Source organism: Diabrotica virgifera, chromosome 7, assembly GCF_917563875.1.
Source record: "Diabrotica virgifera virgifera chromosome 7, PGI_DIABVI_V3a".
NCBI lineage: Eukaryota > Metazoa > Arthropoda > Insecta > Coleoptera > Chrysomelidae > Diabrotica > Diabrotica virgifera.
Genome location: NC_065449.1, coordinates 115718785 through 115746407, shown reverse-complemented (window position 1 = coordinate 115746407; position 27623 = coordinate 115718785). Strand labels below are relative to the sequence as shown.

General features: G+C 33.9%; 1 protein-coding gene across 9 annotated transcripts in view; it reads right to left on the bottom strand.

The window, feature by feature from the left end:
* The window catches only part of LOC114328625 (uncharacterized), an 895031-nt gene that overhangs the window by 537327 nt on the left and 330081 nt on the right, over positions 1-27623 (bottom strand). Inside the window, exon 1 of one of the 9 annotated variants that reach the window (XM_028277522.2) lies at positions 19029-19302. The exons of the other annotated variants lie outside the window; for them this stretch is intronic. Within the exon in view, the coding sequence (XP_028133323.2) occupies positions 19029-19073 (45 nt within the window). The 5' untranslated portion in view covers positions 19074-19302. Of the gene's footprint in view, positions 1-19028; positions 19303-27623 lie in introns of those variants that run through there. 9 annotated transcript variants of the gene reach the window in all.

Genomic DNA, 27623 nt, shown 5'->3' with positions numbered 1-27623 from the left:
ATAACCACATTTTTGGACGGTTTTTCGCAAATAACTAAAAAAGTAAGTATTTTGTCGAAAAAAACGTTCTTAGCAAAAATATAGCACATAAAAAAGTAAAAAAAAATGGTGTACGCGTTAGGTCTCTGGATCTCGTAGAACCAGAGTTATAGCCAATGAAAAATAGATTCATATTCACCAAATTTCAAATAGAATATTTCGACGTGAAATATCCAAAAAATTAAGCACTTTTTTTAAAGTGTTTAAAAAAAGCTTTATTTCTGTTGCTACAAAAAGTTTCTAGCATTAAATTTACGCAGGTTACGCTCAAAATAAAGTTGGTCCCTTTTGTTTTTGCAAAAAAAAAATCGGGAAGACCACCCCCTAATTAGCAACTTAAATGAAATTAATCGTTACCGCTCCACAAATTATTTTACTTATGTTGTGTTTATATGATGTGTAAGTTTGATCGAGTCAGAGTGCTTATTTTTGAAACAATTTGGTTTCAAAGTAAAATTTTTAAAAATTTTAATTTTGAAAAATATGCTTTTTTTCAAAATAACTTAAAAATTGTTAGAGATGCCAAAAATCTCGAAAAACAAGAAAAGTCAGATTTGCTTTTCTGAATATCATGTATTTCTTTGTTTTTCTGTTAGACAAAAATTGATTAAGATTTGGTGTTTCTAAATTTGCATACATTCGTGATCAGTGACTCGTTCAACCCCTTTTAACTACAGCCCTTTCAATAATAAGGACTTTGAACCAATGAAACTTACAGATCATATAAACAATATATACACGAGTCAAGAAACTTGTGAAGTCGTAACGATTAAGTTCATTTAAGATACTAATTAGGGGGTGATTTTCTCGATTTTTTTACCAAAACCAAAAGGGAATAACTTTATTTTGAGCGTAACTTGTTTAATTTTGATGTTAGAAATTTTTTTTATGAAACAAAAATGAAGCTTTTTTTAAACACTTTAAATAATTTGTAATGAATTTTCCCCGAAATGTGCTTAATTTTTGGTTATTTCACGGTAAAGTATTCCATTTGGAATTTGACGAATATGAACCTATTTTTCATTAGCTATAATCTGCTTCTACTAGGTGTAAAGACGTAATATATACACCATTTTTTTTTTAATTTTTACAGGCTATATTTTTGCTAAAAATGTTTTTTCGACAAAATATTTACTATTTGAGTTATTTACGGGGTTCCGTCACTGGCTATATATTAGAAGATACGTATAATTAGATCGATCGTCTAAAAATCAAGTTTTTGGTGGTAAAAAGTGAATTTTAAAACTTATAAACAACAATTAATAAAACTTAATTAATAGTTAAATGGTTTAAAATATTTACATAGTGAAAATTCATAATATTTTATTGTGGAAGTGTAAATTTAGTTTATTAACCTACAAACAAGTAAGACGCGTGGTGACAGAATTTAATAAGGTACTCAAAAATAACAATAACATAAACATAGGCGTAACAATTCAAGGTAAGAATATTCCATATTTTTATTATTAAAAATAGATTTTGGATCCTCTGGACGGTTGGATGGTTAAAGTATTGGATTATAATAGTATAAATATTCTTTAAACCATAATAAATAAAGTAAGCCTAAAATCAACTTAAAAATCAATTTAAAAATAAAATATTTGATTTAAAATCTAAACAAACTACATTTAACCACTCAAGGAAAGGCGGCTCCTCCGCAGGGTCGACTTGGGATAAACCTTTATCGGTGAGTGGTCGTGTAGGGAAAGGTAAAAAAAAATACATCGTCATGGAAAAAATAATGGAAGAAATAATAGAAAAACTTAATAAAATGGAAGAGAGAGAGATTAGGGTAGAAAATAAAATAGATGCTATATCAATCGAACTCAATAAGCTAAAATTAGAAAATGAACTGATTAAAAAGGAAAACCTGGAAATCAAAGAGGAGATGAAATTGCAAGAAAGAAGAATCGAGGCTCTAGAAAAAGAAGTAAGAAAGAAAAACATTGTGATACATGGTGTAGACGAAACAACAAATGAAAATAGAGCAATCCTAAAAAATAAATTCAAAGAAATAACTAATAAAATGAACATTTCAATAGACGAAAACGAGGAGATACAAGATATCTATAGAGTAGGAAACCAAAATAATAAAAGCAGGCCTATAAAAATAGAACTTAAACATGTGTCGAAAAAAATAGAGATACTAAGCCAAACACGCAGACTCAAGGGCAGCAAAATATTCATTACGGAAGACTACTCAAAAGAATACCAACAGAAAAGGAAATTTCTAATCCACCAACTGAAATTGGCTAGAGATAAAGGTTACAGAGCGTTCCTAAACTATAACGGGCTCAAAATAGATGGAGAAATATATACCCCGGAGCAGTTGGGCTACAAAAATGATAACAATGGAGAAATTCAACCTGAAAATGGAGCAGAGGAACAAAAAACAAAGGGGAGAAAAGCGAGTGAAAGATCCCCAGGAAACGAAATACAGCAAATACCAAAATCAATAAGAACAGCAGAAGGGGGAGCATATAACTCAAAAAACTGAAAACACAGGCACCAAAAACTGCAAAGATACTAGTAAAAAAGACAACGCAAATGGAAAAGGACAACGAAAATAATGGAAAGGAAACAACAATAATAGGTACTTGGAATATCACAAGTCTTTATGGTAAAGAATTCGAATTGACAGAGGAAATGAAAACATACGGCATTGACATCCTAGGCCTGAGTGAAACGAAGAAGAAGGGAAGAGGAAATATAAGATGTGGCGATGGTTACAAGCTCTTCTACTCAGGTGTACAAGAAATGGAAAGAGCAAAAGAGGGAGTCGGTTTTATAATCACGGATGATCTGAGTGGGAGAGTTGTAAAATACCAAGCAATAAACTCTAGAATAATTACCGTAAGTATAAAACTAGACGAGTTAGTTAGCATAATACAAATATATGCACCAGTCGAGGGCACAGAAGAACAGAAAATGTCTCAATTCTATAGCGAACTCCAAACAGCTTTAGACGAAGTGAGAGAAGATACTGAGAACATAATTATTATGGGAGACTGGAATGCTAGAGTTGGAAATGACATCAACAAGGGACTTGGAAGCCTTGGGCGGTATGGAGAAAAAGCTGAGAACAGAAATGGGAAGAAGATGATACAATTTTGTGTAAATAACGACTTAAAAATTGGAAATACATTCTGGTATCAAAATATGGAGGACAGATACACTTTTGAAGCACAGGAAAGAAATGCCAAAAGTCTAATAGATTACATCGTGATTCCTGCAGAAATGAATATTATCAAAAATATAAAAACAGAAAAATTTGCAGAACTTAATACTCAACACAAGCTACTCGTAGCCGAAATGACTACAAAGAAAAAGCAATATATAGTCGATAAGTCATACACTAAGATAAATATTAAGAAGCTGAAAACAGAGAAAGAGAAAAGTGACTATAAACAAGAAATATATGAGGAATTGCAAAGAATGGAGCTGGAAAGAGAGCAATTGGATATGGAAGAAAGATGGAAAATACTAAAAGACACACTATATAAAACAGCAGAGAAAATTTGTGGAAAAAAGTCAATAAATAAATATCATAAGAGAACAGAATGGTGGAGTCAAGAACTAAAGAAAATAATAAAGGAAAAGAAGCAAGCCTGGAAAAAATATCAACAATGTAGAAATGAAAATAACAAAGTAGAATACATGGAGAAACGTAATAGAGCAAAGATAGCAGTAAGGAAAGCGAAAAATATGAGCTGGGAAGAATTCGGAAAAGAATTGGAAGCAAATTACAAAACAGATAACAGAAAATTCTGGAACCGTATAAAGGGTCTAAGAGGGAAAAAAGGTAGGGAACAGTATGGAATCAAAGATAAAAATAACCAATTGAAAATAGAGACTACAGAAATAGTAGAAGTATGGAAACAATACTACGAAGATAAATTCAAACACGAAGAAGTAGAAATATATGAAGCAGGAAGAAATAGACCAGAACTGGAGGAGGAAGAGGAACCAGAGAGTATAAGGAAGGAAGAACTGGAAGAAGCTATAAACAATATTAAACTTGGAAAAGCGGCAGGAGAGGACCAACTAGATCCAGAAATGATAAAATGGATGGGTGAAAAAGGAGAGGACTGGCTATTACAGATATGCAAGGAAGCATGGAGTACAGAGAAAATCCCAGATGACTGGAAGAAGAACATAGTTCTACCAATATACAAAAAAGGACAACATAATGAATGCGAGAATTATAGAGCAATATGCTTGTCATCGGTCGCCTTCAAGGTATACACGAGAATTATAGAGAAGCGTCTAAGATCAGTGATAGAGAAAGAATTGGAAGACGAACAGGCTGCATTCAGATCAAACCGTCAAACAAACGATAACGTCTACATCATAAGAAATATAATAGAGAGACAATGCCGTAAAGGGAATGAACTATTTCTCATGTTCGTCGATCTGAAGGCGGCATTTGATAAGATAAACAGAGAAATATTGTGGAAAATATTGGAGAGCTATAATATACCAAAAAAGATGATAAAAGTCATAAAATCTATATATATGGAAGTAGAAGGCCAAGTACAAATAAATGGAGAAAGATCAGGCACTTTTAAATGGGATAAGGGAATTAAACAAGGAGATGGACTAAGCCCCCTCTTGTTTATAATAGTCATGGATACTTTAATCAAAAATACCAAAGATCAAACAAGAAACCTTCAATACATAGTAGGATATAAAAACTTAAATGCAATAAAGATCAACTCCCTTCTATACGCTGATGATATAGTTCTAATCACAGACACAGTAGAGAAAATGCAGAAACTAATAGATATTTGGCAAAAAGAGATACATAAATTAAAAATGGAAATGAACCTCAACAAAACAAAACTTATGATAATAAATGAAGATGAGAAAAGAGAAAGGAATACTAATATAATAGTAAGGGAAAAAGTAATAGAACATGTATCTACTTTTGAATATCTGGGAAATATAATAACAGATGATGGGAAAACGGACTTGGCAATAAGTAATAAACTGAAGAAGGCAACTAGCGTGTATTACTCTTTAAATAATACAATTTTTGGAAAGTCAGAAATAAGCAACAAAACTAAACTCAGAGTATATAACAGCATAGTAAATCCGATAATGACATATGGGGCGGAAACATGGATTGTCCAAAAGAAACATGAATCAATGATAAACGCGACGGAGATGAAATACATGAGAAAAATAGCCGGAGTTACGAAGTTTGACAGATTCAGAAATGAAGATATAAGAAGAGAGTTGGAACAAGAACCGATAATTAGGAAGATCGAAAACAAACAATTAAGCTGGTTTGGACACATACAACGAATGGAGCAAAATAGACTTACAAAGAAGGTACATGAAGCCAAAATGGGAAACAAAAGAAAAAAGGGAAGGCCGAGGAAGACATGGATGGACCAGATCCAAGATATAGGTGAAAGGAGACACATCAGTATGAGGGATATGAAGAACCTGGCCACCAATAGAAGCAATTGGAAGAAGTGGATAAAAGGCGGAACCCGACATCCGACGCCCTGAAGGGCACTAAGGATTATGAGAAAGAAGAAGAAGAGTTATTTACGAAAAACCGTCTAAAAGCGGGGTTATTTTGTTGAAAAAATGAACATATTCACTGTCAAATAACTCGAAAAGTATTGACTTAGTGAAAAAACTCTATAGAAGAAAAGTTACTTAAAATTAGCCAGTTTATCCATTTCCTGACTTTCTTTGGACGAATATTTTTTCACCACCAAGAGGGGGTGAAAACCACCCCCAGGGCAAAAGCACATATCGGCACAATATCACTTTTTTTCTTTGACTTGTTAGCTATGTGTATTTGTGTATGACAAATTTCATGTCAATCCAAGCGGTTCTTTAAAATTTAGAGGTTTTGCAATATTTTACCGTTAAAGAACGGACCATAAACCTTGCTTCCTGCTTTATTATTTTCCCATCAATTTGAATTTTACATCGTAGTGGGTATTTAGATTTTGTCATACATTTGGTTTTTTTCTGCCGATATCATATTGTATTTCTTGGCTGTTATATTAAAGATGTGTGTTAATCTTTGAAGATCGTCTTCTGTCTCGGCAATTAATGAACGATTAATTAAGAGAAACGAGAGGCCTACATGAAGTATAAAACATCAAATACTCCAAAATCCAGAGGCAGCTATAGAAGAATACGAAAAACAAAATACATAAATATACAAAATAGCTTTCTTTATTTCTCCCCTTTCTTTTATCCTTTCTGTTGGTTATTTGGGTTAGTTATATTACTATTATCTATTTCTTCAATATTATTCTATTTTGTGCATTCGTTTTTTATTATTTTGCATTTTTTGTTTCGTACTTTAACTTCTTTCCTGGTTACTTCATTCTTTGTTCATGTATTTTTCTTGTAATTATACTGGGTCACATTATCATCAAGTATTTGTACTAGTTAAACTGTTTTTACTATTCTATTCAACCTCCTAATTGGCCATTCTTCTTCTTCTTAACGTGCCATCTCCGCGACGAAGGTTGGCAATCATCATTGCTATTCTCACTTTTGACACTACAGCTCGAAAGAGTTCAGTTGAGCTGCATCCAGACCATTCTCTGAGATTTCTCAGCCAGGACATTTTTCTCCTACCTATGCTGCGCCTTCCTTAACTCTTTCCCTGCATAATTAATTTTAGGAGTTCATATCTGTCACCACGTGTTATATGACCCAAGTATCGAAGTTTTCTTATTTTGATGGAATCCAGTATCTCCCTGCTGTTCTGTATTCTCCTTAGTACTTTCTCATTGGTTATTCTGTCTGTCCAGGAGACTCTCAGCATTCTTCGATACGTCCACATCTCAAATGATTCCAATCTATTGAGGCATTGTTTATTGAGAGTCCCACACCATATAAAAGAACAGAAAATACATAACATTTTAGTACTCGCTTTCTAAGGTTTAGGCTGAGGTCTCTACTACATAATATTTGTTTCATATTAGGGAATGTACTTCTAGCCGTTTCTATTCTAATTCGAATTTCTTTGGTATAATCGTTTGTTTCACTAATGTTTGTCCCTAAATAGTTATAATTTTGAACTCGTTCTATCATCTTATTATTTACGTGTAGATTGATGTTCACGTGTATCTGAAAGATTCAATATCTGGGTCATATAATGAGGGGCGAGAAGTACGTACTACTTAGGTTAATTATGCAAGGAAAGAGAAACCCAGGACGACGCAAAATATCCTGGCTAAGAAATTTGAGAGAGTGGTTCGGTTGCAGCTCATTAGAATTATTCAGAAGTGCGGCCAATAAAATTAAAATAGCGATGATGATTTCCAACCTCCGATAGGGGAAGGAACCTGAAGAAAAAGAAGATTGATGTTTCTAATTGGCCATTACATTACCCTAATTATCTCATTTCTTGATTTCTTGTTTTGTTCTTCTTAAGGTGCCGTCTCCTTTCGAAGGTTGGCGATCATCATGGCTATGTGTATTCTGTTTACAGCTGCTCTAAAAAGCTGGTTAGACGCGTAATTTCACCACACTGTGAGATTGCGCAGCCATGACATTTGTCGCTTTTCAGCGGTACGCTTTCTTAAAATCTCCCTGCATAATATTTTGCAGAAGCTGGTATTGCGTCCCTCTCCTCACTTGGCCAAGGTATTGCAGTTTTCGTATCTTGATTTCATTACTCAGTTCTGTTTCTTTTGAAAGTCTTCGCAAGACTTCTTCATTTGTGACTCTGTTTACGTAAAATATTCTCAGGATTCTTCTGTAAATCTGCATCTCGAAAACGTCCACTTTTTTCATCACCGATTTAGCCAGAGATATATAAAATGATCTCCATTGGTTAATATTAAGAATCTCCAATGGTTAATATTATGCTTTTTAAGTGCCAAGTTCTCATTTTCATAGAGTAACGTCTTTTTCTTCTCGTTCCGACTCCACTAATAAAGGTTGGCTATAACCATTGCAAATTCGTCTCTATCTTCTGCTTTTCTTAAAAGTATCTGTGTGTTCAACTCGGTTCATCCCCGAATGTCGAATGTTTTTCAGAGAGTAACGTCGGTATGATTATTGTGTAGCATTTTTAGCTCTTGGTTCAGTTGTTTCCTTTTCCGTAAAATTGAAGTTAGCGCGTGGTACAATTCGTTAAATTTTTTTACTCTATTTGTTATATCCTTTTATCTTCCCGTCGTTAATAAATTTTTGAGTTGTATATTTTATATTCATTTCATTAGTTTATTTTTTATCAGAGACGATTATCTTATTTTTGTCCCATAAATTTCCATTTTTATTTCCTCCGTACTTGTTGCCTGTGTAAATTAAGCCTTCTTCTATATTGGTAATAATGGTTAAATGGTTAAATGGTAACCTGTCTACCATTATTGATCTGTGGCTGATTATATTTTAATCTGGTATATCTCGTCACTTCAGTCATTTCAGTCATTTCTTCCGAAACCAAGAAGAAAAGAAATGGATCAGAAATTGGAAGAATGATTTTTTTTATACCGGACTAGACAAAGACAAAAGAACACAACAGGGAGTAACTATCCTGACTCATCGATAAACGAATTATAAATAGAATGGAGGAAGCCAGAGTAGACTGCACAAATGTTAGAGTGACACCTTCCATACAGATATTCATCCACCACTAAACAACCAGAATTGCTTATAGAGAAAGACAGAGAGAAAATGAAGAGTATCATTATCTTCTACAATTAAAACATCAAAGAACGTAAATAAATCTTAGATGATATGATATATGGGATTATTTCAGAATATTGCATAATAAACTTCAGTTATCTTCGCTTTACTGGTTTAAGTAGCATTCAAAGCCACCGATTTATTGATTGTGAAATTAATTGATGCTACAATGTTTGGCGATTGCGAATTTAAATTATATTTTTTGATTGGTTATGGTTAATAAATGAACCCCATCATTTATTATCCAAAACCAATAAACAAATTTGTAACATGCAAACAGTTTACATTTAATACAGTAAAATACAGTTCCGATTTGATTGGAAATGTGAACTATTGGTTATACCGGTTTATTATTAATCTAAATTGGAAGCTATCCTATATTGTGAAAAATATAAAATGACATACATAAACTACTCCAAGAAGTTAACGCACCATCTTTAAATAGGGTCATTTTTGATGTCTCGTATTTCCTAAACCTGTTGTCTGATTTAAGTGATTTTTTAAAATGGTATAGCCTTATTCTTTAACATTATCGCTGTAATAAAATTGTTGCTAGACAGGTAAATTGTCACTGTATACTGGGTGTAACAATCAAACTGTATTTTTTCTCAAAGTTCACCACACCATGTGGAATATTCTAGCATTTATAAAATACTGCAATTAAAACCAAACTATAGCCTCAGGTTCTCTTAATATTTTGTTTTTTTATTCATTCGTTTATGTTGGATAATAAAAACGTTAGGTATTTTAACAACTAGCCATGTGCTTCATCAATAAAGGGTGTTTCGAAATAAGTGCGTCAAACTTTAAGGGGTATTTCTTCATGAAAAAATAATAGAGTTTGCTTTATAAACATATGTCTGCAAATGCTTCGTTTCCGAGATACGGGATGTTGAAATTTTTCTTACAAACTGAAGATTTATTGCTCTAAAACCGGTTGCGATATGCAATTGAAATTTGGTAGATTTTAAGAGGTAGTTATTGCGCATTGCTTGAGGTATAGTTAATAATTTTTAGTCTCCATTGGCGCGTATATGGGTCATATTACCCGTATGCACGCCAATGGTGAATATAAAATTCTTAATTGTATGTAAAAAATGTGCAATAATTACCTCTTAAAACCCACCAAATTTCATTTGCATATCACAACCGGTTTGAGAGCAACAAATAAATCCTCAGTTTGCAGGAAAAATTTCAGCATCCCGTATCTCGGAAACGAACCATTTGCGGACATAAATTTATAAAGCAAACTGTCATTACTTATTCATGTAGAATTACCCTTAATACCTGTCGGACAACAATATTATTACAGCGATATTGTTAAAGAATAAGGCTATAACATAATAAAAAATCATTTAAATCGGACGACAGGTTCAAGAAATTCGAGACATCAAAAATGACCTATTTTTAAAGTGGTGCGTTAATTTCTTGGAGTAGTGTATAAAATATGTATTACATTTTACAATTTTTATTATGATTGTTCAAATGCCTCTTTTCTGGTTAGAAAGACACCATAACTATTATATATGGAAATATCGAAATAAAATTAAAGAAAGAAGTCAACTGAAAAATAGTTACGGAATTAAACTATTTCAGTAATGCTATTCACACTGTAATTTTTGTTGTTATTTTATAGTGACTATAACAACGCCTAAAAGCAATGCCAACACAAGTCACTATTATCACCAATGGCGTTACAACTCTTCGTGAGTTTGTACCACGTTTACAATTACCTTCCATGTTTGGCGGTCCTGTGCCAGTATTTCTCATTGTTTCACTTCCATTTTCTCCAATTCCTCTCTGACTTCACCTTATCACCGTTTTTTATACCGTCCTATAGAGCTTGTCCCATCTTTTCTTTCTCAAAACATATTGTTTATAAGGATATTGTAATTACTGCGTATCATATGTTCTGCTCACACTCAACGAAAAAGGTACGTAATATTAATAAAAATTTTAATTCAGACAACAAAAGCAATACTTAAAATTTGTCCAATTCTTGGTTTTATTGGAACAACAAAGCGATGTTCATCAATTCATTACTTATTTTCGTTAGTTGATCCAATGTATTACGTTTATTGAATTGATGAACATCCATTTATTAATATTACGAACACTGTTCACTGAGCCAACGAACACTATTCATTGAAACAACAACGTCGTTAATTGACCGACGAAGACTATTCGTTGTGTCAATAACAGTGTTATTTCTAATAACGTATTTTGTTTATTTCTACAATTATTTCAGTTTATTCTTACAATTAATTCCGTTCATTCCCACAATAAATACGGTTATTATTACAAGCAATTCTATTCATCCCTACAATCAATTTCGTTCATTCCTATTATGAACGTATTTTATATTGATAATTACTGAATGCATTAGCTCAATGTATGATATTATTTGATTAATAATAATTTTGCAAATCCCCCTTTTTTGTCCTAAACCTAATGGACTTTACACTGTGTGATTTCTCATATGATTTCACTTATACAGCGTGCTGGAAAAAGTGTGGCCCTCTTATTAACTTATTTATTTTTATCACATAAGCAAAACGCTCGGACAGGTCGATTTTAAAAATAATCAAAGTATATTATAACATCAATGTTTCGAACTTTACGCGATCCCTCTTCAGGTGAGAGCCACAACTTTGTTTTCTTTAATGAGAAAGTACATCATGTGACAGCTCATTTAAAAGCGTTTGAAATAGTAATTCCAAAAATGTATAGGTAATACTTTAATCATTTTGGAAAGCGCAGGTGCAAAATTTCGATCGCATTAATTTTTTTGGAATCCTGAGAAAACTAATAAATATTTTTGAAAAATTTAAACGCAGAATAAAAGATTACATTATTACCGAGGGCTGAAAGTCTCTTAGAATAAACTGAAATTATAAAATTTATAATTATAATTTATATTTAAAATTAAAAATCATATAAATTTTCTCTTTTTCAGCCCTGTGTGCCCTGTGACTTAATAAAATAATCATTATAGAAGTTCTACGGGAATTCAGACCCTCGATAATACTGTAATATTTTATTCTGCGTTTAAATTTTTCAAAAATACTAATTAGTTTTCTCAGGATTCGAAAAAAAAATGAATACGATAATAGACAGACGAAAACTTCCTTCCAGTACGGACTACACTTGGAAACGAAATGAAATTATTCGGCACTTCGGCAGAGCATGCAGAGGTAACAGCATTGTTTAACAGAGAACGATAAGGAAAAGCCGTTACATTTCAAATGGTCAAGCAAAACATTTATTGTTTCAACAACTTCGTTTATTGTTACCATGAACACATTGATTGTGGTTATTAAAGGCAGTAGTAGATTGATTAATGCATTCGTTGTCGCAACAATCAGTTTACATCTATGGAATAATAAGATTTACTCTAAATTAACAACATTTGTACATTGTTTTAATGAAATCTGTACGTTGTCCATATAAACCAAGGTAATTGCTTAGAATCTACGAAATCAAGAAAGTGCTTTGCTGCCAGAATAACCATTATTTATTAAATATACGAAACTAACTTATTTTCTGAATAAATTGAGTTTTATTGATTAATGTACTTTAGTTATTTTCACAATTATTATTCAATCAGTGTGACAATAACCAAGTACATTGATCAATGTCTAAAAGTTCGTTGAAACAAAAAATTCAATTGTTGTTACAACGAAATACCATTCAATAATCATTGTTAATCAATAATACGAACTAAATTTTCTTGAGTGCATCTTGGTCTATTGGCCTCTACAATCTCACTAGATTTTCCTTACCGAAGAGAGAATCTAACTCTTTCTTGTGTCTGTTACGTCTGTTTCACGTTATCTCGGCAAGGGCCATACTATTACTCGAATGAGTTTACGTTCCCAAACCAGCAATTTATTTACTTCGTTTTTTTATTAGTGTCAATGTTTCGCTTCCATAGCGTCCATGCTTCGATTTTCGCACTGGAAATCGAAACATCATGACTGCCAATGTTCGCTAAACATTGGCTGCTAAAAAAAACTAAAGCAAAAGGATTCAATGGAAATACTCTAAAAGAGACATGTTTTTGAAATGAAGTATCTTCGTGATTTGGGAGACGACAAGAGTGAAAACAATGAAACACAAAAACTAATCATCCATAAAGCAGAAAAAACAACAATACTTAAACGATATACATTAAACAAACCGAGAAAAAAAATCAAATGTATTAAAAAGGTAATTAGAAATACCACATGGGAGCGCATAAAATCACGATGCTATGCTATACCGATGATGCAGTACTAATTGCTGATAACGAGGATGACCTACAAAGGCAGCTCCACACTTTCAATATCACAGCAAATAAACTTAATATGAGAATATCAGTAGAAAAAACTAAATATATAGTGATAAGAAAAAAGCCGCGTAGATGCAAGTTAGAAATAGACGGCAAAATTGTAGAACAAGTAATGAAATTCAATTACCTAGGAGTAGAGATCACTAGTGACAGGAATATAAGAACAGAGACCACAACACAAGCAACAAAAGCGGCAAGAGTAAGTGGTTGCCTCCGAGAAACCATATAGAGAAACAAATATCTGACCAAGGAAAGCAAAATAAAAGTATACAAGACAACAGTAAGACCTATCCTAACATATGCAGCGGAGACAAGGACCGATACAAGAAAGACGAAACAACAAATCAACAATATCGAAATGAAAGTACATATTAAGATCAATAGCGGGCATATCATTAAGAGACAGACAAAGCAACAGAAGTATACGAGAACGATGCAAAATTCAAAATATTAACAGGTGTATAAAAACAAGAAAGAAAAACTGGAACGAACATGTAAACCGAATGAAACCAGATAGATTAGCGAACATCTGTAAAAACAACAAGCCGTATAGCAGAAGACAAAGCGCAGAAGAAGAAGGTGGAAAGACAATGTACAGTCAACAACAACTGAAACAGAATAAGATGCAGACAAACAGGAGTAATTCTAGTCGCTCGAAGAAGAAGAAGAAGAAGAAGAAGAAGAAGAAGAAGAAGAAGAAGAAATAAATAAAATATTATTTCTTTACTTATCACTTCTAGATTTTCTTTTGAGTATTCTGTAGTAAGATTAATGTTGTACGTATTTTTAGTGGGAGTCGTATATATTATATCTTAATAAAAGATTGATCACATCGAAATTATTAGACAAAAAAACAAAAATGACTATCTACAGAACATTAATAATTAGACATTGATTAACATATTGACATGATTCCTCTGCGAACGTATAGAGAGCTTTCAGAGAGACTGGAAAAAGTGTTGGAGTGTTGAATTGTTGACTTTCAAGTCCGCCGACACGGCTCCCGTGTGCACACTGTTATTAATCAGGTGCTACCGACACGGCTACCATGTTTATATTTCAACAATTTTGTGTATGTATAAATGGGCAGATGAGACAAATATCTGATGGAGTGTCCGCATTGCTAAATTTTTCGTGCGTACCAGCTGTTCGTCGCAAATATTTGCGTGCTCGAAGTAAATTGTGCTAGTATAGTCGTGTTCGTGGCATAAATCGGATGGAAGAATTTTCGACGCATACAACGCGCACGCTCCATCGGTTATAGTTTTCGAGCGAAGATCAAATGATCGGAGCACCTCGTCCTCACTAGTAAAAATTTGCGACGAACCATTAGTTCAATACGCACGAAAAATGTACCAATGCGGACGCGCCATGATATTGGCTCGGAGCTGAAAGTGTTAATAGAATTATGGAGCTGGGATCCATACCAGACTAATAGTAAAGCAGGATATTAGAACCTTCCTATAAAAACAAAGGACATGTTCAATATCTCCAGGCAGGAAGTGCGACTAAAGGGGATTGATAAATTTTTATGACCCAAGGGCTATGATGCAAGATATGGTAATGACCTAATATAAAATTTGTAAATTGTTTTCCCCCTTTCTAGCTACTTCAAGTTAATGGTGGGGACAATAAAAAGTGAAAAGATTTTAAAGATTCAATAAAATATACATAAAATCAAATATATTAGTGTAGTCGAGTGGTCAGAGGCGAAAATGCTACTGAACCTCTAAAATTAATAGATACGAATAGCTGACTTTTGCTAAGAATATCAAAAATATGAAAAAAAAAAGACTAAGTTTTCACTCTAATGGCATATAACACAACATATTGTTACTCTACATCCCACCAGACTGAAAACAACGGGAACCTTCTCTGGTTACACCTCCGAGGCTTCTACAATTTGCAAGCCATACGGATGTTGAGACTAAGGAAGATGAGGGAATTTTACAATTTATAATTCACGTCCCATTTGCTCAGCGCAGTAGAGGTCCAACGAGAATGGTTCCCTTCGTACTGAGCAGATGGGACGTGAATTATAAATTGTAAAATTTCCTCATCTTCCTTAGTCTCAGCATCCGCATGGCTTGCAAATTGTAGAAGCCTCGGAGGTGTAACCAGAGAAGGTTCCCATTGTTTTCAGTCTGGTGGGATGTAGAGTAACATTATGTTGTTTTATATGCCACTAGAGTGAAAACTAGAGTCTTTTGCTAGCAGTTGCCGTAGGGCATCTATGCCATTTCGTTCGTTGCAATCCGTGGCTGCACGCCGGGGTTTGTTCTGGTTGGGTCAGAGAGAGCAGCATATGTGCCTCCTGATGAGAGACTAATAAGTTTCGAAACCGGTAGAGGTGCTTGCTGCACTCTCTGATTGGACTAGAATATGGTGCGGCTGAATTTTCGTTTTGTAACGAAATTGAAAATGGTTATTCATTTTTGATACGCAAAAAGGTTTGCCGCTTCTAAAAAAATAAAAAACCGGAAAACGGAAAACATTGATTTACCAATAATCTGTGCGCTATAGATAAAAATGTTAAAAAAAATGTAGCTGAGATAAATTTAAACATAAATGTTTATTAGCACTTTTTATGTAATCCCTATTCCATGAATATACGACCCTCTTGGATTATCTCGACAACGAATATTTTGCTGTGTAAAATAAGACGAATGAAAGTAAATTGAAAATTACATTGCTGTTTATTGGAATAATTATTAGAGCCATTTACTTTCGTACTTCCTATGTTGTACACCAAAATATTCGCTGTCGCGGTAATCCAAGAGAGTCGTATATTCGTGGAATGACCCATAGGATGAACCGTTCTCCGGCGATTTTGATTGTCAGTTACGCGCACAATATCAGATTTTTAAATAACATTTGTATCAACTGGACGGTAAAAATTCGATATCTTTCGACCAGAGTGCCCTATTGACAAAAATAAGTATGTTTTAAAGGTGAAGAGTGAGTATGCAATTTTTGCATTTTGTCGTAAATGAAGTCAGTTTCTATAGAACTGTTGTGCGATTTTTGCATTTTTTACGATTCTTATGAGATCAATAAAATTTATCACTTATATTGACCGGTCACTGTGAAATTTACATTGTTACAGTCAAAATTACATTTACAAAACAAATAGGGCGAAATTTCATTTTAAATTTTTTTTTCAGCAAATATGAGGCAGTTGAAATAGGTATGCCTAAAAAATGAATTTAAACTTTAACATTACAAACGATCTAAACCGTTTAAAACTGCTTGTTTACGATTGCATAAGAACGTTTTTCGAAACTACTCAACTTTAGTTCCAAATTTCACCCAATGCCGTCTTCGTGGAAGCATTTCTCGTGGCGTGAGATCGTTTGTGATGTGACTGCATTTGCGGCAAAATGCAAAAATTTGCAACGTACGCTGCACTCTTCACCTTTAAAAGGCAATTTAGTTTTTGTTGACAGGACACTCCGATCCATTCGAATTTTTACCGTCGGGTTGATACAATTTTATTTAAAAAATTTATTTCGCGCGTAAAGCTACGTATCCATTAGAATGGTGCTCCGTGCTCCCTGTAGCTGCTCCACATAGTGGATTGGTGCTCCCGCTCGGCGCTCACCCTCGGCGATCCAATCGGTGGCGGTTTATATGTAGGGTAGCGCATGCCGTATCCATTTGAACAGTTACACGGAACACCAACGGAGTACGGATACGTGCCTTAACACATACAAAATCACCTGTCGTCTCAAGCGTGGTTTCTGGCTTCATTCTACACAAAAAACGCTAACAAAAGTTTATTTCAAAATTGTCCTAGGCACATTTGTTGTTTAATACATTTTTTTTTTCTACGGCGAACATGTTTTTGGCAAATCGATGTTCTCCTTTAGTTTTCCCCCTACCAGGGGGGTTTTAGGGGAAAACGCGGGGGTAGGAGTAGCAAACGGCTTTGCATTTTTTTGGGGTCCTATAATTAACATTATCCGCAAAATTCAGCCTGTTTTCGTTTTTAGAGGTCAAATCTCTGGCGACTGAACTAGTGATAAATGAAAAAAATTCTACTAGCCACCAGTGATGGGTTATTATGCTGGGGCCACAGTAACGTCTAATGTCGTTAATTAACGCATTGTTTTCCTTATAAAGATGGCAAATAATGCGTAAATTAACGGCATTAGACGTTACTGTGGCCCCAGCATTAGAATATCCCGGTTATAGGTTATAGGAATACTTTTACTTGGCACAAAGGATATTCCATACCCACCTTTGTCTCTTTTCCCCCCTAAAATGTGTCTCAAACTTTTGTTTCCGTTAAAACACATGTTAAACTACAAAACCGTCTATTTTCTTTGTTTCTGAAGATATGAGGGACATTCGAAAAACAAAATGTTAAAACATAAGACTACAATACTATTCTGATGTATACTTACATTTGTACCTCGTCCTCCCTACAGGGTGTCCCAAACTTAACAAAATAAAAACATTTCTTTTCTTCCACCCGGTATAAGTACAAAAAAGAAGTTTAAGTAAACCTTTGCACAACTGTGTAAATACTAAAAAAAATTTTAAAATAATAAAAAAAATTAGCGGAATCCGTTAATGTGTTCAAGAAAAAATCAACTATGAAATGAGTATATTTTCTATATCCCTAATTTTTGACGAGCAGTTTATTTTACCAGTACCCGTAATATGCACAAGTTTAATAATGTTTACTATTTTTATTGAGATTAAGCCACAATTTAACTTTAACATAAGTTTATTTGTAGCTTCAATTTTCACTTCGGAAATCATTCGCAAAATACGATACATTAGTAAATTAAACAAATTTTGTTTTTGTTACTTGGTAAAAAATTTTCTAATAATTTAATTATGTGACTCATTTGACATTTATATTGAAAATTCCGACATATATCATATATTTTAGAGTAGAATACTTTAAAATGATATTGTCAATATTTTTGAGTTGCGTTAAACTTAATGGTAGGGGAGCCCAAGCGGGGATTTTTGCAGTTATTCGAGCGCGAAATTAATGTCAGATCGAAAAACTAAAAACTACGTGTTCTTATTTTTTCAAAAATCTATCGAATGATACCAAACACGATCCGCCACGGAGAGTGGTGGGGGGTAAATTTAAAATTTTAAATACAAACCCCGAGATATTTCGCGAAATGAACATTAGATCGAAAAACTGAAAAATACACGTAATTAATAAGTTTGAAAAATCTATCGAATGACACCAAACACGATCCCCCACGTAGGTGGGGTGGGGGTTACGTTAAAATCTTAAATAGGAGATTTCATTTTTTTATTGCAGATTTGGATTCCTTGTGTAAAAATAAGTAACTTTTATTTGAGGCATTTTTTCGAATTATGGATAGATGGCCCTATAATCGGAAAAAACGATTGTTGGAAATGGAAAATTAAATTAAAAAATGGAAGGTCCCCCACTTTATGGAAAACTTAAATTAACTTTTTTTTGGTTTTAGGACCTACTCTTCAAAATAGGGCCCTATAACGCTCAAGTAACTGCAAATTTAGCATACTTTCCTCCGCTACTATAAGAATACCCGTCAGCAAAATCATAGCATGTGATTTGTCTTTAAAGAGTCTATTTGTCTTTAACCATATGCAATGATGACAATATAATTCTCCTGTTGGTAATCAAATAGTTAACCGTGAGGAAAAAACCGTGAACAAACCTCAAGACACTATCCCCACATGATAAGTAATTGGTCTTACATTTGGTTTACCTACCCCGAATATAAGTAGCAAAAGAAAAATTTGTTTAATTTATTATGTATTTTGAAAATGATTTCCAAAGTGGAAGTCGAAACGTCAAATAAATTTAATTTCTAACTAATATTGTGGCTTATTCCCTGTAAAAATAGTAAATTGCATTAAGCTTACAGTATTTCAATACAATTGAAAAAAAAATTATTTTTCTTTTACCTAATGTTAAAATTTCTTATGCTAATGAATTAAATGCACTTTTAAAAATGTCTTTACTCACCAAATATTCTCTTCGCTTCCCATGTGGCGAACAAAATTTCAGCATATTTTCGAGGTAAACACTGACAATCCACCGAACTCAAAACTCTAATGTCTTGCACGTTGTTCAAAAGGCACTATTCATCACAAAGTCACCAGACACAACACGAATGTTTGTTTCGTAGGTCACTGAGTATTAACAATTCTTCATTCAGACGCATGGGTACGCAAGTTCTTTAATATTTTAACAGGGTATAATGCCTCCGCTGTAAAGACGGGTAAGTATTCATAAGAGCTTGATGCCTGAACATGAGTGGTAGCCAGAATAATTATTATAGTTTACGTCATCGCTTCTGTTGGCATAAAAAATTCATTCAGGATGTTGTAAATTAATCAAAAAAATGTGTCAGAGTTTTGTAGTAGCGTTTTTAATAAAATTAGGTTGTAGTGCTTCTATAATTATTGTTTAATTCATAATTATTATTCTTTTATTCTTTAATATTTTTGTCAAAATAATACAAATTGTAATCAACCAACTAAAATCTGTTATTTTGTTATGCGAACTAAAAGGGAGTGAAACCCAAATAAAAAAAAATGAATTAAAATGTTACGTGAAAACGGTGAATAGTGAATAATAAAAATTATAATGATAATTTGGCCAACGAAAAGATCGCCAAGTATAGAGATCTCGAAATACAAATAAGGAGACAATGGAGAATGGAAAGTACCCAGACAATACCTATTATCCTTTCAACTACTTGAGTAATTCCGAAAAACCTCATAGAAAACATCAAAAACCTGGGTCTAAATGAACATCTTTACAAGATTATGCAGAAAGCTGTGCTACTCTCGACGTCCAGATGCGGTAGAAAATTTTTGGGAGAGACTCCGGCGTACCAAGTCACCTAGGGCTCGATAACACGGAAAGAGTCCCACCAGAGGTCAATCCTTTTGACACCCTAGGTATCTGGGATGAGTGAATTTTTCCCCTTAGAGGGAGTGTGGGCCGTATGGCTAATTCTGGACAATTTGCATATGCTTATCTACTGCACAGCAACAGCAATTATTGCTAATGTTATGGGTACTAAGATCAGAACACAACTGGATACTAAGAACGGAAGAACTGGTGACATAATTGCACCTTCGGGAAAACGGTTGAAAGAAACAGATCATTGACCAGACGGAGTTCAAAACTTCTGGCTAAAGAAATTTTGGAGTGTTTATAAGTTTTTGTCAACATAATTAATTATATTATTTCGAATCCACAGGAAATACCATCATTCGTTACTCTGGGAACCACTACTTATCTAATATCTTCTCTTCTTTAAGTTCCATCTTCTGTCGAAGGTTGGAAATCATCGTGGCAATGCGGACCCTGTTGACTGCCGCTCCAAGTAGCCCTGCACTATTGCATTCGAACCATTCTCTCAAGTTCTTAAGCCAGCTTCATCTTTCCACATTTCGCTTTCCTCGGATTTTGCCTAGCATAATAAGTTATAGTAATGAGTATTTTTGCCCTCTCATCACATGTCCCAAGTACTCAATTTTTCGTCTTTTGATAGTTAATATTATTTCCGGTTTATTTCCTACCCTTCTAGTTACTTCCACGTATGAATCCTTAGGGGTAGACCTTATATCCCGACAACAAAGAAACTTTTTAAGTGTAATGAATTATGCACGTGCTATTTCAATACATGTCTTAATATCTTTGGTTTGCTCTACATTTGATGTTATCCATGTTTCTAATCCCAAGTATTTGTAGTTATCCACACTCTCAATTACAGTATCTTCAATTAATAGTCAATTGAATGTTTGCGTGTACTGATTTAGTCAGGTTTGCGTGTACTGATTTAGTTAGGATCATGCATTTAGTTTTGTTTAAATTCATCTTCAGTCCGCACTCATGACAGCGTTACATTACGTTTTGTAAATCATTATTGCTATCCGTTATTATTACTCTCTCGTCTACAAAACGTAAGTTGTTCAAAACTTCTCCACTGATAGATATCTAATATCAAAGCATCAAAATAATACTCAAAATCCAACCAAGTACCGTCCAATTACTTGTCTTCCAACTCTGTAAAAATTGGTCATATCCTGTGTAGCCCGGCGTGTCTACCAACACTGTGCTCTATACAATATCATAGAGCATCAACAGAAATGATGTGCTAAGGGTTCCATGGGTTGTAAAGAACAAATTATGATCGAGTCACTCATTTATAACTAGGCATTCATAAAAGAAAACTTTTTACCTTCATTGCCTACAATAATACCTATGATTCAGTGCCACACGAATGGTTTATAGATATATGTATTAACAATATAGTCGATGATAATATTATGTATGTGAGCATGTAATGACGGAGTGGATCTTCAAATAGCAACGAACCCTCTATCTCAGCTACTTAACTCCACTGACTCAGATTTTAGCATCAAAAACAACAATACTGTTGTCGCGAAGCTTAATCATCTGTTGTACATATATGGATGATTTGAAATTAATGGTTTCTACTCGAAACCACCTAGATCAGATACTAGAAACTGCAGAAACTTTTTCAAATGATTTCTGTAAGCACTTTAGACAAGTGCTGTGTTCCAAATATAGTCAGAGAAAATGTTCATCTCAGAGGTTTGGATATGCAAGATGTCCAAAACATCGAGGCCATGGGTGAAAATGATTGTACAAATATCTCGGAGTAAGGCAAGCTCAAAAAATTTAACATAGACAAATGAAAACCGAACAAACTTTCGAGTTTATACGAAGAATGAGACAGCTAAATAGGTCACCTCACATCTTAATGGTAAAACTTAATTTAAGGCATTCAATACATACGCCTGTTCCGTGCTTAGCTATTTATTTGGTATTATAAGGTGGTCAAAAGCGGATATAGAAAGTCTTCAGCGGAAAGTACAAACACTTCTTACAAAGGCACACAAACATCGTCCACGCAGTGAAGTAAAGAGAACAACATATACCGCGGTATCTAGGGCGAAGAGGTCTCACGGAAATAGGATAGCAATTGGATAAACAAGTTGCGAATTTAATAATTTATTTTCAGACGCAGGTTGAGGCATCAACTTTAGATCGCTCAAACTGCACAGTAGATGACATAACACCGCTTAAACTGAGGGAACAAGAAATGCGCATAAGCCACCTATCTAAGCAAGAAAAAATGCGCACCTGACGACTGCAGGCTGTAATAATGCATAATGACGGAGGACCTACAAAATATTACCAATCATTTTTCAATGCTTTGAACTTTAACTATGGCATAAAAATCATACATAAAATAACGAAATATTTATTGCTATTTAAGTATGATATATTGGAAACCCAAAAAATAGCTTATGTTATTGTAGAAGACCTATAGTAATTTTCATTTTTAGTAATACAGCCATTCTTGCAGAAAATTTACAAGTTTTCTAGACATTAGTAAATCTAGTCAGTGAAGCAAGCTATCGAAGGGGCCATAAAATCAATATTTCAAAGACAAAGTGGATGGCAGTTGAAAAGATTAATATAGATCCAGGTCTGCTTTCTCTTAATGGAGAGGAGATAGAACGGGTAAACCATTTTAGATACCTTGTATACAAACTCGTATTATACTTTTATGTTTTGTGAAGATTTTGCTTTTTGAATATCCTTGATATCTGTAGAAACAAAGAAAATATACGGTTTTATTCTTTAACATGTGTTTTAACTGAAACAAAAGTTTGAGACACCCTGTAGAAAGGAAACGATATAAAGGTGAGTAATACATCAAAATTATATTGTAGTCTAATATTTCGTGAACATTTTACTTTTATAGTTTTTTTGATATATTTTATAACAAAGAAACTAGACGGTTTTACTCTTTAATATGTGTTTTAACTGACGACATGCGATACGTAAAAGGGGTTATGTCTTATCATACACTAAGATGAAATTATTTCCTATAAATACTGTGAAAGTGTTCAAAGAAAGAAAATCTGTGCAACATACCTCTCGCTACTTAAAGAGCCTCCACGGAGACACCAAATCCGTACGTACTCTCAAGGATATTCCACCCCAAAGCCTCACAGAGCCTCCATTAAACAATCTCGTTTCTCTTATGCTGCGCTATGCATACCGCTGACTGTTTCGACAAATAACTCTTAGGGTGTCGACCAAAATTGTTAACTTTATATGCCTTTCTGTTTTTAAAGATTTGTTAACTCTTATTTTTTTATTTTTTATTTAGTTTTGTTTCAGTTAAAACACGTCATGTTAAAGAATAAAACGGTATATTTTCTTTACTTCTACAGGTATCACGGACATTCAAAAAACATAATGTTCACAAAACATAAGACTATAATAATATGATTTCGATGTATACCCACACTTATACCTTGTCTTCCCTACAGGCAGGACCCCTTTATCCATTAGGCAACATAGGCAGTTGCCTAGGGCGGCACATTATGAGAGGGCGGCAAAAATACTGTACAAAAAACATTTGTATATGAAAATTATGGATCTAGGTTCTGTCTCTGAAAAAGTACTGCCTCTTTTAGCTGCGAGTAGCACCGTGAAAGTTCATGAAGAAGAAGTAGCTATAGATCCTGTATTATTATTTCAACGCATGAGTATCACTGAAGCTTTTGAGGATGAGATTGAAAAATTTTTTGAGTATGAATTAGCTCCTTACCCCTTATCACTTTTCGATGCAGCTGGAATGCGTAAAACAACAAAGTCAGCAATTTATGATTGCTTTGAATCGGTCAATACTGAGGTTGATCGTAGAAACGCTACTTACATTATTGATGGAGGGTACCTACTACATCACGTTGTGTGGGATCGAGAAGAAACCTTTAGCGTTATTTTTGGCAAATATGTTCAGTATCTACGCAGACATTACGGGCTTACAGTGACAGTGGTATTTGACGGCTACAATGACTCGACAAAGAATATTAAATCTGCAGAACAACGTCGACGAACTACAAAAACATCATCGGGTTCCGAGATTATCTTTGATGAAAATATAACAGTTCCAGCGAATCAACAACAATTTTTCGCCAACATTAATAATAAATCTCGTTTCATTTCCATGTTAACTGACAAATTAACAGCTGCGAATATTGAAGTGAAACAAGCTAAAAATGACGCAGATGTCCTTATAATTGAGACAGCAATTGAAAAATTTAAGGCAACAAACACAACAATTGTAGTTGGTGAAGATGTTGATTTGTTGGTACTGATTACTGCAAGGACTCCAGTAGATAAAGTTATTTATTTTCTGAAACCTGGAAGGGCTCAACAGCGAACAGAAATATATTCTTCGAATAGTTTATCGGCTTATCCCAAATGCCAAAAGTACATTTTATTTTTACATGCGATAACCGGCTGCGACACTACATCCGCAATGTACAGGAGGGGCAAAACGTCAGTACTTAAATTATTCGAAAAAAAAGATTTGACTGACTGCTGTAAAGTTTTTACAGAACTTGATTCTACACCGCAAACAATAATTACGGAAGGAATTCGCTTTCTTCTTGCGGTTTATGGAGCTCCAAAAAAAATTATTTGTCTTGATAAATACCGATACTTAACTTTTGTAAAAAATACGCGAAACAAGAAACAAGTACAACTATCATGTCTTCCTCCAACATCAGCATCTGCTTTTCAACATTTGTATCGAGTATATTATCAAGTTCAAATATGGCTAGGCAATGAACTGAATCCAGAAGACTGGGGTTGGAAATTAATAGATAATACTCTGGAACCGATTAAAACCTTACTCCCACCTGCTCCAGAAAAACTCCTTAACAGTATTTTTTGCAATTGCAAAAAAGGTTGTAGTGCCAAATGTGGATGTAAAAAAGTCGGGTTGCTGTGTTCTCAAGTGTGTACCAACTGCCAAGGTCAGTCTTGCTCAAATGTCCAGTTTAGTACAACAGAGGAAGACTCCTGTGATTTTAATGAAGAGACCAATGACTCAGTCACATTTGAACAATTTTTGAACATCCAGCAAGAGGAAGAGGAAGAAGATGAAATCGAAGAAGACTTAACTGTTGAAGTAGACTTTCAAGAATATGAATCTGATTAAAATATCTAAAGAAATCAAAACAATACTTAACCTAATAATCAATAGTAATAAAATATATTCAATATCAATAATCAATATCAGTAATAAGGTAATATCTAGAACTTGACCGGTATTGTTTCCTTAAATTATCCTAAAATTGTCAAAACAGTTAGTGGAGTAGACCTACAGGGGAAACCACGGTAAAAAAAACGCGCCGAGTACACTACCTCACAGGTGGTGTGGAAACGTGTGCATATCATGTATAATGTGACTCTTTGAATCGCGATATCTCAGGAATGGCAACTCTTAGGAAAAAAATAGTAAGGACTATTTTTGTAGAGAATTTTAAGATCTACAACTTTGGTATAAGGTTTTTTTTTGATAAAACTTACCGTTTTCGAAAAAAATCCAAAAAATCTCAAATTTTGACCTTTGACCCCGAATAACTTTTGACGCACACATGGGATCGATGGGGACTTTTTAAACTTTATTTGTTATGGTATACCCTAGCTCTCCACCAAAATTTGGCTCTGTGGCAATTTTTGTTATTTGAAATGTCTATATAGACCGGGTTAATAACTCACTTTGAGTTCTTTAAGTGAGGAGTGTATTCTGCTTTTTATTATTTTCAATTTTGGTAATAACTTTTTTGTAAAAGCTTACAGTTTTCGAGTTGTACGTGAAAAACAGCTTTAAAACATGCATTTTTTTACGAAAAACTAAAATCTTTTATCCTTAGTAACTCAGAAAGTGTTGATTTATATTAATAACTTTATATAGGCATCATAAGAAGGCATCATAAGAGGTCATTTGACAGGGTCAAATTAAAGGACGTTATCCATTTATTGTACGCAAGAGAGGTACCTCTAGGAATAATTAAAACGATCGAAAATATCTACCAGAACAACACAATAAAAGTAAAAGTAGATGAAGACCTCACTGACTCAATTGAAGCTGGCAATGGGATAAGACAGGGAGATTCCCTGAGTCCTCTGTTGTTCAACTTGATCATGGACGAAATAATAAAAAAAGTAAGAACAAAACAAAAGGATACCAAATGGGAGAAAAACAACTCAAAATAATCTGTTATGCAGACGATGCAATACTAATCTCTCAAAGTGAAGATGATTTACAACGTATGCTGCAGGAATTTAATATAACCGCTAGAAAATTTAACATGTTAATTTCCCCAAAAAAGACTAAATGCATGGTGATAACAGCAGATCTAATAAGGTGTAAATTAGAGCTGGAGAGTCAAATAATAGAACAAGTCATGGAGTTTAAATATCTAGGCATCACACTATGCAGCTACGAGAAGCTCGAAACAGAAGTGGAAGATCAGGTGAATAAAGCAAACAGAGCCGCAGGTTGCCTGAATGAAACAATATGGAGAAATAAAAATATCGGAAAAGAAGTGAAAGGCAGAATATACAAAACAGTCATCAGACCAATTATGATATACGCGGCAGAAACACGACCTGATACAGAAAGGACAAAAAGAATGCTAGAAACAGCAGAGATGAAAACATTGCGAAAAATCGATGGTAAGACGCTGTGGGATAGAGCTAGAAGTGCAGATTTACGAAGGAGATGCAAGGTGGACAACATTAATAACTGGGTGAAAAGCAGAAGAGTAGAATGGAACGACCACATAAGCCGAATGACAGCAAATAGAGTAGTAAGGACGGCGACAGACGGTTCCCCAATAGGAAGACGATCAGTGGGAAGACCACGAAAAAGATGGAATGACAACTTACTGGAGACACATTGAAAAACAGACAGAGTAATGTCTATATAAAAATAAGAAGAAGAAGAAGAACTTTATATAACAAATTTTGCTTGGAATTTGTCTCTTTATCGATTTATGGTATTATTTTTTTCACCCCCACGTAAACGGGTAGTTTTCACCACCACGGTAAAAGCGCAAATGGGCATTATGTCACCATTGTTCCTTGTGGTACCCTCTAACTACTCACCAATTTTCATGAAAATCGATAGAGGTTCAACGAAATCGGAGGTAAAAACCTTCAGTGACTGCACGAAGTGAATTGAAAGATATTTTCCCTAATTTTGACATTGCTTTGCACATTTATTTGTGCTTCCCAGTTGCCAACGTGTCCGCTGAAAGGTCATTTTCGAAAATGTCAAGAATTAAAAATAATTTCCCATCAAGTATGAAGTATGACGCGAGAACGTGTTAACAATTTGTCGATTTTGTCAAGAACAAATATTTTTTTTGAAAAGTCTTTTTTTTGAAAAGAAGTCTCTGATGTGATCGAACTGGAATGACAATTTTTTTTATTATAGGTATATAAACATCGTAGTTTAAATCCCTTTTTAGTGTATGTATTCTTATTTAAATAAAAAATTCTGCAATTTTTTTTTTCGCAAAAGTGGTACATGTTTGAAGGGCGGCTACTAGAGAATTGCCTAGGGCGTCAATTGACCTAAACGCGGCCCTGCCTACAGGGTATCTCCAACTTAACATAAAAAATATATCTTTTCTTCCACCCGGTATAAGTTCAAAAAAGAATACTACGTAATAGTTGACCAACGTGTTTTGTTATTTGGAAATA